General features: G+C 43.2%; 1 protein-coding gene across 10 annotated transcripts in view; it reads right to left on the reverse strand.

The window, feature by feature from the left end:
• BCAS3 (BCAS3 microtubule associated cell migration factor) overlaps positions 1-13,484 on the reverse strand; it is a 303,942-nt gene that overhangs the window by 101,596 nt on the left and 188,862 nt on the right. Inside the window, exon 24 of one of the 10 annotated variants that reach the window (XM_064729254.1) lies at positions 343-476. The exons of the other annotated variants lie outside the window; for them this stretch is intronic. Within the exon in view, the coding sequence (XP_064585324.1) occupies positions 472-476 (5 nt within the window). The 3' untranslated portion in view covers positions 343-471. Of the gene's footprint in view, positions 1-342; positions 477-13,484 lie in introns of those variants that run through there. 10 annotated transcript variants of the gene reach the window in all.

The raw sequence follows: 13,484 nt of genomic DNA on the forward strand, positions 1-13,484 counted from the left end.
TGCTGGGGAAGTACTAAATCACACCAAAAGAGCTAAGGTTTTTAGATGAAACAAGAAGCTGATTACACATGCACTGAGTATACCAGTCACTAAGCGTTTCTGGATTGCAGGGATAAGATACTCTCTTTGCTTATTACTGCCTCCTTGATCCAAAGAGATTTAAGCAACTGTTTTCAATTAGATGTTTTTAAGCTAGTAAAACTACATCCATAAAGACATATTTATAGAACAACTTAAAACGAGAAGAATTAAAACGACTGCAAAACTGATGAATTCCATTCCCCCACCAACCCTCCCCCCCCCACCCCGAATCATTTACTGACCATTAACGAGCAAAAAGCACTGCAATTTTAAGAATTAATCCAGTGTTGCAAAATTAAATCAGATACACTAGGAGGGATAATGACAAACTGGTGGCTCCAGCGTTGTCAGTTTGCGGGTGATACAAGTTCAAGTCGTCTGTGCTAGTGGTCACTCTGTTGGAACAAACATGAACATAAAAGGGAACATTAAAAGTGCAGCAGCACCAACTGAATCAATTCTGTCACTGAGGGTGCAGGCTCACAAGTGGCACAGGGTGAATATTTTGTGATGTATTTTGGAAAGGAGCTGCCCAGTTCCACAACTGTGAGATCTCAGTATATGTTAATAAAGGAAGAGGCAGCAATGGAAATAAATGAAGGGACAGGATCCTCATTTCCCTCTGAATTCCAGAGCACAGGAGCCTGGCAGTGTGGCTTTGCCACACATGACTGCTTCCAACCCCAGGAACCCATGAGGAATATTCTGAGAGCTCCAGGAACAAAACTGAGCTTTGATAGTTTTCATCCGACAGCTGCTTACACAGAATTTGCCTAAAACGCTCTGCAGCATGTGAGTGGAGCTGGAAGAGCAGGATGAGCTGGAGAACACAGCCCCTGGAGAGCACAGGGCCATGGCAGAGCTCTGGGATGGTCACAGCCACAACAGGGACACCCTCAGCTCTGCCACAGCCTCCAGCTGCTCACTGACATCTCCCTTTTGTACCTGCCTGGCCCACGCTGCAGGTAAATACCTGGAAAGGACAGCCCCACTCCAGTCCTGCCTCTCCTGCTGCCAAATCTCAGGTAAATCACTGGAAAGGACAGCCCCACTCCAGTCCTGCCTCTCCTGCTGCCAAATCCATCTCAAAAAGCTCAAGGCATCCTAAATTTTATCTTCCCTACAAGCTCAATTTGTTCCCACCTAAGCACATCATCATGAAAACAACAGTGGAGTGACTTGGAGATTCAAACACATCACTTCAACAGATATTTTATACATTTAACACCCTTCAGAATCTGGCCATAAATACAAACGGATGCTACAAAGCAGGACCCAGAGCCTCAGTCTGTCACTGTGGTCTTGGCCTGGGCACCCGGGGTGATGGGTGCTGTGCCCTGGACCTGGGAACCTCAGGGAAGCACAAGAGACATTTTATTTTCCCTCTTTTTTTTTTTTAATTTGCAGTTTACATTTTCTCCATGGGCAACATAAGGAAATTTCAGCCATTATTTTGGGTGATTGAACCCAGAGTTACACACAGGGTATGTTTTTAAGGGAACTCTTCAACCCTGAAGGAAGGAAGTGCCCTTTGGCAATGCAGCACCTTGCCTGGCCCCAGACAGGTGGGATAAAAACTTATTTGGGAATAAAGGAAAGGAGACAGGGAGGATTCAAGCAGTGACCTAACCTGTGCTGGTTCCTGTTCCATGATGTTCAAGAAAAGCTGCAGTGATGAATTCATCCCTTAAATCTCTGTATGGATCCTGCACAGCCCAAACCCACAGGCCAGGCAGATCCTCACACATCCTCTGGAACCACTTTGTGCATCCAGATCAGCCTTGGGGTCACTGAGGTTGGGAAAGACCTCCAGGACCATGGAATCCAACATCAGAGGCATCATTACACCAGATTCCCCCTTCTGAATGAATGTCTCTGACCCTCTGACTTTTAATTGGTTTTGATCATGTTTAGAATGTGTTAAGAAACAAGATTAGAAATATTAATTTTTGTTTATGGGAAATTCAGGAATGACCAGGCCAAACCAATGCCTTTCATCCACCAAGGCTCTTTCTGCTGGTGTGAGCAAAAGCTCCAGGATAAAACCAAAAGCCAAGTTTCATACAATTACATCCAAATTGGCAGAGCCAACCTGTGAGATAGAAGTGAACATAAAAGCAAGTGAAATAACACGGACAGGGAGGCAGCAAACAACCTTGCCTAAGGCACAACACTAATGCCAGACTAACTTCAAAGCAGCCACTGAACCAGCACAGGTGACAAACAATCTGCATAAAAATAAGTCTAAAGCAGCACTGGCTCCTTTCTTTCCATCCCTTCTGCTCTTGCTCATTGCAACTCTTTTATTTTAATTTTAGACATGGAACAATGTGTATAAATGAGAATGAAGCATTTTGGCTACAAGTTTCCTCAAATAAACTCAGCTAAGAGAAGCCCACCACGTCCAAAGCTTTACTCTGCCTATTTCTTTTTTACTCTGCCTATTTCTTTTTGTTTTGCTCATTGTAATTTATAATGAACCTCTTCCACAGTAAGCTGACTCAGGGAAAAACCACTCTGAAAGGCATCAGCTACTGATGAATTGTTTTTATTAATTAAGTTAGAGAAACAAAAACCACAGTGGTTTTCAGTGCTGCAACTTGCAGCAGAACCCACAGGCTTGGAGGCAGAAAGTGTGAAAATCACAGCTCTGCTCTGAACATCTCCATTTCTCCACTGAGGGGCTGAAATTCCAGAGACAAGGGGTTTGTTCCTCTCTCTTAACCTAAAGATTGGGTCCTTTGAGCAGCTGCTTTGCACTGAAGAAAGCACCACAAAAGCCACTGCCTTTACTGCATTAAAAGCTGAAATAATGGGTATTAGCAGAAGTGGCTTTTATATACCCTGATATTTGAGAGGTTCAGCCTGCACGGGGCTGTGCTAGAGAAGAGTGGATGGAAGAATAGAGTCAAGAAAAGCATTTAATCCTGCTGACTTCCAAAGACCTTTGGATTTTCCTTTTAAGTTTTAGCAGCCAGGAGATTCAAGTTTTATTTTCCCTCAGAGGCTGAGGACATTGAGGAGAATCTCTGGGTTTTGGGCACCCCTTGGTCCTGGGACATCACACCAAGGAAGGTGAAGTTCTCTTGCTGGGATTTCTTCCCTTAAACATGCAGCTGGTGAATAAATTTAATAATTTTCAATATTAAAATTTAGGGATTCCGTTCTTTAAGCTAGAATCCTCTTTGAATAGTGACATTTTACATTATGAGCCTCTACCTTTGGCCATCAGCTCTTCTCCTGCTCACTTACTCACCACTATTTTATCCAATCTCACACATCTCTCATGGAAAGAAACAAAAATACCCTAAAATTTGCACATGCAATCAAAAGGAAGCTTATTCACACGGTTAGGACATGCTTCTTCATGCACTGCTGGTTACTGGAAGGTTTAACTTTTGTTAGAGGATAGAAATAAAACAAAACAGGAAAGTGGATATTTTTCTTACTTATTTCAAGTGTACATATTTTGGGTAATTTTATTTTTTCCCTGTGACACAGAATAGAGACTCTTCTTGGAGACTGTTTTAGCCCTCAGCGTGTTTTCCACCAAGAATGCAAAAAAGAAACACTTTTGCTGGAGAAGTCATGGAAACTGCTAAATTGAAGACACAAGCCCTCATTGAAAACCTATAATTTTTTAATTAAATTTACATGTCAGTGGATCTTTTGAGCTCGGCCTGTGTGTTTGTTATAATGTACATTTCTCGTGCTTTTTCCCATGGGTGTTTCTGCGCTATTTCCAAACTGGGATTACTCAAGTTGAAGTGTGATAAAGGGCACATTATAGTTATATTAAGCAAAATAGGGAGGAGAAAGCTTTTCCATAGTGCAAAGAAAGCCTCTCCAAGCCTCATTTCTGGTAACAAGCAGAGCAAGGCAACCACTCAGCTAGAAACTGCTGCCATCCAACCAAGGCTTTGTCCTGAGCAAAGGGGGGATTTATTCCATCCTATCCTGTTTTCTGCTGAAAATTAAAGGTTGTTTGCTTCAGAATTGTTAAATCTCGCTCTGGGGTATAACAAAAAACACGTTGTGAGTAACAGAACCAGGAGGAGCTGTGTGCTGTCATTGGTGCTGTCTGGGGGATGCAGAGCAGGGGGTGAGGAGGGATTTGGGTTCCCTGTCCTGCCCAGAGGTTTCACAGCTGCCCTGGAAGATGCAGGAGATGCTCAGGAGCATTTGTCAGCAGCGCTGCAGCCACAGGGCCAGGCAGCAGCTGCATGGGGAAGGGAAGGGAGGGAAGGAAAGGAGGGCACGTCGGCTCAGAGCTGCAGAAAAGGTTTTTCACAGCAGCTATTTGCAACCCTCCAAGGAGCTGCAGAGGCTGCCCATTAAAACCCTGTTAAAACACTTCTGATGTTGTCAGCAGAGGAGAGCTGAAATAGCACAGTGATCACTGAGATACTATCTGCCTCAAGCAGTTCAGTGGTACTGTCAATAATATGAGCAAGAAGGTACAAGATGAGCAACAACCTAATTCCTGCATCAAAATTTCATAAACTCCCTCAGCTGGCAAACGCTGGAGATGTGGGCAAACACAGGGCAGCCAATAAACCACCCAGGAAAGATGACCTCAGGTCTGGAACCTTTCCCAAAAGCTTTGAAGCTTTAAGTTAATTTACACTTTGAAAGCAAAGCAGGGTGATGCTGAGGGGAAGGCAGGGGGTGAGGTGATGCCTCTCCCAGCAGAGCTCCTCAGCTGCTCCTCAGAGCCCAAGGAAAATACACAGCACCACTTCCAGGCATTCACCCTGCCAAATATCCCAGGACAGAGTTTCTCCCCACTTTTCCCTGCTTTAATTTTTATTTTCAGTATTAATTCCTTGGGATCATTTTTGCAAGTGTAGTTTTAGCAGGTAGGAAAACTTGCCGCTTCTTGAGGAAAGCTCCTTGTTTGAAAACAGTGAGTAAAACTGTGAGTAATGCCAGCAGGATCATCTCCTGCTCTGCTACTCCGTGCTGGTAAGGGCTACTCACAGTGAGTAATGGCTGCAGAAGCAGGGCCAAGGTGAAGAGTTATTTATAATGCAGTAGCCACTGAGTAAGAGCTCAGCTATGAATTCACTGCTCTGGCTACAATTTCGTGAGAAAACAAACAGAGCCAGCTCCTGGTTTTCCAGTTTTAAAAGTTACACACACAGAAATTACTCAGGAAGGATTGGGGTGGTTATTTACAAAGCAGCCACAGCAGGGATCAGGTGGGTGTAGGACAAGCAGGGATGCTTTAATTCCTTAGGTGCTTCCTCAGGGTGGCTGTGGCAGGCAGGGAAACTCCTAAACTTGACTTAAACCAGTCTCAGATGTTTTTATGCAATAAATTTCCACTGCAGAAATCCAGATTTCTTGCTGGAAATCAAGCAAAGACTCAGACTGTCACCTGCTTAGCAGAGCTGGGGTTAGGGGTCAGAAAAATCCCTTTTTAATAGGAAGTGACTGTGCCCAGGGTCTCAGAACCAATTCCTGCATCTGCACACATCCAGCATGCTCAGCAATATTTCTGAATTGTTTCTGTCAGCCCACAATGAAGCAAAGGAATTGTAAAATAGTAACATATTGGGGCATTAATTAAAAAAAAAAAAAAAAAAAAGGATTGGGAAAACACTGGGAAAACAGGACCAAGCTCAGCACTCCTGAATTTCCTACACAGGAACATGTGATTTCCCAGTGCACCCTGCAGAATAAATGGATTTTTTCCAACTCCCACATTACAGGTCATGACTTCCTGGTGCTAATTTGGATTCTGCTGAGGAACTTTTGATCCAGTGCAGTTGGGAGAGGAGGCACAGCGGAGCCTTTGGGCTGGGCACTGTGCATTTCAAGGCTGCCCTACAGAAAACTCTGATTTTCACCCCACAAGGACATGAGGCTCAGATTTGGGATGGAAGCAGACACTTGGAAAACCAGAAGAAACAATTCCCCAGTTTAATTCTGAATTGTAAACACAAAAGGGATGGGTTCTTAGGGGATTTTTAAACCAACTGCCAGCTTTACTCTCTGTTGTGCTTCCAGTTTGGAGTGTCCAAGGGGGATATTTGCACCTTGACACACAAGTTCTACATCAAATTAAGCTCCTCCTTTTTTTGGGCAGGGTGTTGGTTATTTTAGTGCCACTGAGCCCTTTGCAAGTGGCCAAAATTTCTCTTAGACAAGCCCTGAGCTCAGACAGAACCACCTGAAAAGCAGATTAAAAACCTACAAATCCTAAAACTAAGTACCTTGTACTTTTTACATGTATTATGATTTTAATAAAGCTGACTTTTCCCCTTTCCTTATCTAAAATAAAATTAAAACCATTCATTGTTAGGAAGAAGGAATACAAAGAGTAATGACAACTTCTCTCACGAGCCTGAAGTTAAATACCTGCCTTTGTACAACTGCTCCCCTCCTTTTATGAGCTAAATATTGTGGCACCAGAGCACCAAGAATAAAATTACAACCATTTGAGATGAGTGCAACTTTTACAAGAGTCAGATATCCCCAACAAGCCGACAGTCAATAACCCAGCACAAATTAACTCTGGCAAATAATAGGTGTGTTGACCCTAAATTCATGAGGCAATAAAACCTACCAACAGCCTGTTGTTTTTAAAATACTCAGGCACTTCTCAAAGACAATATAGTTTTTGTTTGGGTGCAAGAAGATCATTAATTAGGAAAGCTTTTAAAGAAGTTTTAGTATCATTAGCAAAAGCTAATGGGAAAATAAATTAAGTTACAACATCTGACACCAAGTATGGAAAAGAAAGGCACTAAAACCCCAAAGCTGCCTTACACATCCCAAGAATAGCAGCCTTTCCCACAGACCTCCATAATCACAAAAAAATTAAATTTCTTCCATTTTTTGTTGCATTTTGAGTTAAACACGTTTCTGCCAACACACTGCAGTCCCAGAGATAAAATCTGAACCAACTTTGTTCACCCCTCCAACTCCACCACAGTGAAATTACCCTTAAAAACACAATCTAACAACCTTTTCTTCCCCATTTGCTTTTTATTTTCAGAGAGCTTTCCAAGCATAGCAAAGCTCAGGTAGAGTTGTCCTGTTGTGAGCTCCTGTGCACATTCTTATTCCTTGAAGGAAAACAAATTTTCTAATTTTTTTGAGATTCTGTTTAAAAAAAAACAATTAAATGATACACTATGAAAAGTGACCTAAAATACTTTATGGCTTGGAGGAAAATTTTCTTTTCCCCTGCCCTGGATGCTTTGCTCAGAGACGCCACAGTGTCTGTCAAACAATTGTTGCACACGAAGGAAGGCACATAATGCCACTGTCCATTATTTCAACCATGTCAGCTGAGGAATTATGAAAGATTTATACCTATTCCATATTAAAACTATTTAGTAAATGTCACACAGCACAGCAAAAACCACGGGCACGTTACTGGGAGGGCAGCACAGAGCTCTGCAGGATGCCCAAACTCTGCAAGCAAAGGGTTTGTGTGACCATAAAAACCCCTCAGTGACACCTTTTTCTGGTTTTCTAGCAAAACAGAAAACTTAGAATTTAAATATTATATAATTTTAAAAGGAAGGTGTGCAGTAAGTAAAATTAAATATTAATAGCATTAAAATATTTGGAAAATTAACTGAGAAAATTAGAATTGCAGCAGCTCAGGACATTCTAGCCCTGTTCCTGGACAGGCTGCCTAAATTAAGCCCAAGATGCATTTTCCTCTTCCCTTTCCCTTCAAGCTTTGCTTCTATAAGAAGCCAAGTAATTAACTTGCCAGGGGAAGAAACTTTCCTCTTCAATACCTTTACATTTGTGGAAAGCAAAATTATCCAAAACGCTTCTGCCAGCCCCAAAGGGAGGATTCTGTGTGGAGCCCACCCTGAGCTGCTGCTGTCCCTGGGATGCAGCAGGGCCGGGTTCTCCTGCTGGGATGCAGTTCATCCACAGGAAACAAGAAGGGAAAATTCATGCTCAGCTGCTTAATGGGAACTGACGTGGCCTCTCCAGAGAGGGAGAAACTTTGGATGTCAGGCAGGTTAGCACAGGGCAAGCAGACGGTCAATAAAATATTCAATAAAGGACTCTGATATGATAGATCTAATATTGTGGAAAAAGCCAGGAGTCTTTTTTATTTTGCTTTTCTTTTTTTTTTTTTTGGTGATAAAACAAGTTTAAAATGGTGGTTAAAATGGTCTATAGAATATTAACCTCCTAAAGCTTGAAAACAATTGTGGCTGGGTTTTGAACTTGTTAGAAAAGGTAAAAACAACTAAAAGCTTGTGTAGCACATGATGCATTTCTGGGCACAGGAAAAATGGGTAATTCCCAATAAAAGCACTGCAGGTTTTACAAAATCTGTAAAAAATTATTTCAAAACAAATTATTAATTATTAAAAATAAAGGAAGAAGAGTATGTACTGATCACAAATCCACAGGATGCTCAGGAAAACAGGCACAAACCTCCCCCAGGCTCCCAGCACAGATCCTGCCCCCAGCCCCAGGCCTTGCTCCTCTCCTCCCCAGCAGGTCCAACCTGCTGCTCATTTTCCCAAGCAGGATTCCAACCAGATTTCCTCTCTGAGCAACTCTTCCATGCCCTGCAGTTCTGCCCCCACAGCACCAGGCTGGAGGGGTTGGTAGGAAAGCCCTGGAGGGATCAGGGAGCAGCCAGCCATGAGCAGGGAATCCCTGCAATCATTCTGATGAAGCTAAATCTTGGGAGTTTACATAAAAGGAAAATTAAATCAAGCACTGGAGTGGATTGGAAAGAAATGCACCAGGAGATGGATAAAGTTAATCACGTTTAGGGGAGGCTGATGCTGACCTACTCAGCCCTGCCTTGGAGATCCCCTGCACTTGCTGGAGTTTCATTATTTGGGAACACAGAGCAGCACAGGGGGCTGTGGCAGCTGCCCTGAATTCCTGCAGTGCTCTCTGTGTGCAGGGAAATCCCATCTCAGCCTGCAGCATCACTGCTGGCAATGCAGGAAAGCAGGGCTGTGGATTTTCATCTGGGTATGTCCTTCAAACCCTGCACTCAGGGGAAAACTTCACCTCAATAAAACAATGACAGCAAAACGTCACTGCTCCATTCCAGCAGGGAATCACTGAGGTTGGAAAAGCCCTCTAAGATCACCCAGCCCAACTGTTCCACTGCCAAAGCCACCAGGAAAGGTCCCCAAGTGCCACATCCACACATCCCTTCAATCCCTGCTGATAATAGATAAATCCACACTGCCCTGGGCAGCTGTGCAGTGCTCTGAATATTCACAGGAGGCCCAAAGTCTCCTCAGTGGCCTGTGTTGCTTTCTGATACAAGGCAGGCGGCCTGGTTTCAGGAAACAGCACGGCGGCCCATTTCTCCAGGGCCGCTCGGGCCTAAGAAACACGCGGACACCAATATGGTGGAGGATCAAAGGCCTTTATTCTCTCTTCTCGTGGGGTTTTATAGTCTAGGGGGCTTCTACGTCAGGTGGGGGTCTGTCTTTACCATCTATGGTTAGTAGGGATGGAAAAGTTACCTGGGCAAGTGGAAAATTACCGGAATCCGGTTCAGGGGGCTACATTCCTATGTTAATTTTCTTATCTAAGGGGGCAGGGGCCCTGTCTTCCCGTAACATCACGAGATCTTCCGAACGCCAGGCCCTATCTGCTACAGGCCTGGCAGGAGCCGAAATTCTGGCCCACACGAGCTGCTGGGTGTTTTGGGGATGCACTCAGCACATAAGGCCCCATGTTGAGTTCTAGCTGACATTTATAATTTAAGAAATTGAGTTGTATTCCTCAAAATGCAGTGCTGGAACAAATGTCTCCTTCTAACTCCTGCTTTTACCAGTATCAGCTACACAAACCACACAGTCTCCTGATGAAGGAGCAAAAGATTAGGATATGAATCTGTCAAGTTTGGAATATTTTTTTCTGTATAGCTCTGTTAAGTCACTGAGGACAGTAACGCTTCAGTATGTTCTGAGAATAGCTCATTTGTTCTTTATTTCAGTGTCACAGAAAAGATTATTTGCAACTATTCACTTCCTTACAAAATATTCAGATTCTTCAATGAAAAGCGTTTCCCACATTGTGGAGCCACCCACACAGCTCCATTTGAACGTGAATGAAAAGCTCTGCTTGATGCTGCTGAATATGTTAACCTCTCCTGGATCCCCAGCCCTGCTGAGCCACTCTGCTCCTGCATCTGCACAAGGGACAGCCTGGAAAACAAGCTGGATTCTGTTGATTCCAGACAAATAAAGACAACAAAGGCATCAGATGATTATGACTGAAATATCCTAATCTGTGCCCCAAGTTGTTTCATTTCTGGCAAACTAACCCTGAATTTCAGCTTACTATGTGCAACAGATCATAATTAGTAATGGGATGTGAAACATTTTCCCTTCTGCTTTGGGCTGCTGGTGTCAGCTTTGCCCAGCTTTAACTCAATCAGAAATCATCACCATTTAATGACCAGTGGTCAGTGTGAAGCAGCCTGGTGGCTGAAGTCCTTTCCCAATCACACTGTCACAATCAGCACTCACAGAGCAACCTAAACCAAATTTTTGAGGGAACATCTGTTCCAGTCCTTGTGTCTTTGCTAGAAAAGTGCCGTTTGCACTGAAGTGCTGCTGTTTGAAATGTCACCTTGGCTTGTCACCACCCTGACAGCCACCAGGGAGGGCAGGGCAGGACACTGCTGGGTACAGCCACAAATCCCAACTCCCTCAGCAGCTCCTTCTAAACCAGCAAAGCCTCCTGTGTGCTCCCTGCAGGTTTTAAAACCATTTAATAAATGGCTTTAAACCTGAACTCCACCTCTGCTTTAGGCCTCCTGTGCACGAGGATCTCCCTGTGGGCACACCAGGGTCACCTGTCCCTGGTGCTGTCCCCTCAGAACATCCAACACTGAGCTCCTCCGTGTGCTGCCACCAGCCTGGCACCTGGCACCAAACATGGGCATGGATGGCCAGGATGAACCATCCAGAGTGTCCAAACAACACCAAACACTCCTGGAATCTGACCAAACATTCTGCAGTGTCTTGTTCTCCTGAGCGCGGCCTGACCCCGACATCAGCTCTTTCCAGCCTCCATTTCCTCCCTGTTTTCCTGCTTTCCCTCCTCACACATCCCTGAATGTGAATCCCAGGGAGGTGCACGAGGTTTAGGTACCACTTTTCCCTTCCATCATCCCATTTCCCTGGGAAATCTGACTCTCCCCTCTGTCCCTCCCCTCCTGACGCTGCAGCGCCCGCCCGGCTCCTTTAAGGGATCACTAAAAGAGATGGCAAAGCTCTGAAGAAATTCAGAAGGGGAAAAAAATAAAAAAGAAAAAAAAAAAAGGAAAGAGAAAGAAAGAAAGAGTTGCTCTTCTTTGAGAGCTGGCTGGAGTGCAGAGCTATCTTCATAAATAGACAGGAAACAGAAAAGACTAATGTTGGGCAGATGACAGATCCCTGAATTCAGTTAACTGGCCTTCAAGATATGAACTGTTCTATTAAACATAGAGGCATTATGTTGGTCATCCACTTTAAGCCCAAGAGTGATTAAAATGCTGGCAGAAAATAAAAACTGGCTATTGAAGAGCTTGCCCCGAGGTCCTAATTTCAAATCAAATTTTACAGCGCCGCACAGGAACAATGGCAGCCCAGTACTCCAAGTCTTCTTTTTGTCACTTTGTACAAAGAAACCCCCTCAAACTCTCTCAAAGAACAATGGCCCCTCTAGATTCACAACTACGCCAAGAATGGGCTCAAACCATACAAAAACACATTTTAAAAATACATTTTACACTGCCCTTGACATTTGAGATAAATAGAAGCCAATGCATTGCAATTCCAAGTATTTTTTATATCCTTTCACAATGTGAATTTTTTATTTTCTCCAGTCTACTTGATCTTTGACATTCTGGCCTCTGCAAGTGAAGGACACAGCAGAGCAGTCAAAGAAATTAATTATGCAGATAATTGCATTTTATTAAAATGATTACTGTAGCAGGGAACGCCACAAACGACAGCGACACGGCCCTGGCCCCCTGAAGAAACCAAGAGGACACAAACAGTTCCCTTTTAATTGAAAAACTTCTCAGCTATTAACATTTAATTATCCGTTACCGATGTATGGCACTAAGTTTAATTAGCATTTTTCCTTACATCAGGTTGGCTCCTCAGTTAAAAACCTCTTATTTTATCCTCTGAGCTGCTGCAGATTCCCCCTTCCTACAGCCCAAGTTTATGTGAATTTGGCAGCCTGCAAACAGCCAGTTGTTTCCTAGTGAACAGCACACAAGACCATATGTTTCAACATTTAAGCAATTTAGTATCAGAGGTATAATTCTGAGTGTCCTTAGCAGAAATTGTACATTAAATACCCAAAGGATGGGAGCTCTACAAGAGCTCCAGCCTTTTTTAGCACTTTTCCCATAGCAACAAAACCACTCCACAGTACTTATATCATCCCCTGGAACCACAACATGTGCACAGCAGTGTGAGCAGCAGGGACAAGCGACTGGATCATTTTCCTTTTCTCCTTCCTGCACCTCTCTGCCATCAGGATCCATCCCAAATTCCCTCTGAAACACACCTGTGGTCAGCACTTGTACCTGCTTCCTTGATGTGGGGATATCTATTTGATAAGAGATCATGAATCAGAAATTTCTGTTGCTAAACGCATTTCTTGGGTGGTTCTCTTCGTTTCTGGGGTGATGGAGATGAGCAGAACTGTGGATTTAAATCCAGATTCAGCAGATCCAGCAGGATGGTGCTGCTTTGTCTGCTCTGCTTCTCCTCGTGTCAGGTCCCACAGCCTCCAAAGGAATATTTAAATATTTTAAAAGGAATATTTTAAAAGCATATTCAGAGAGAGACAGAAACTCAACAAATCCTGAGAGGGCTCACACCAGTGAATCCATCAGTAAATATTCATTGTGCTAACCACAACAACTGGGGAAAAAAAGAAGGAAAAGGACAATCCAAAATGAAAATTCAGTGGTATTTCCCACATATGGCTGGGAACTGAATGAAATGTTCACTTTCTTGAATTTATGTAATTTGCATGAAGTAAATAATAATTTACTTCAGTATTCAAACCCATTTCCTCCTAGCTTTCAACATAACACTGGCATTAAATAACAGACATCACATTAATAATTATAATTTCCAGACAAAAAGTGTTTTCAAAGTATTTTTCATCAGTATCTAAAGCTTGTTTTCCTTTGGTGAAGGTTCTTTCTCTTATTTTGACTTGGTAGCCTGGCACAGAAAATTCCCTTTGAATGCCTGAGTGATTCTGAGTGATTAAAACAAGCAAACAAACCCTCCAGAAATAATTCCATTTGTGGGTATTTCCTTTAACAGCATTAATAATCTAATGCATTTAAAAGGAAGATTTAGAATTCTAATTCACTTGTATTTCACAGGATTAAAAATGCAATATATGTAATATAGCCACAGGACAGA

This window comes from Zonotrichia leucophrys, chromosome 19 (assembly GCF_028769735.1).
Source record: "Zonotrichia leucophrys gambelii isolate GWCS_2022_RI chromosome 19, RI_Zleu_2.0, whole genome shotgun sequence".
Taxonomy (NCBI): domain Eukaryota; kingdom Metazoa; phylum Chordata; class Aves; order Passeriformes; family Passerellidae; genus Zonotrichia; species Zonotrichia leucophrys.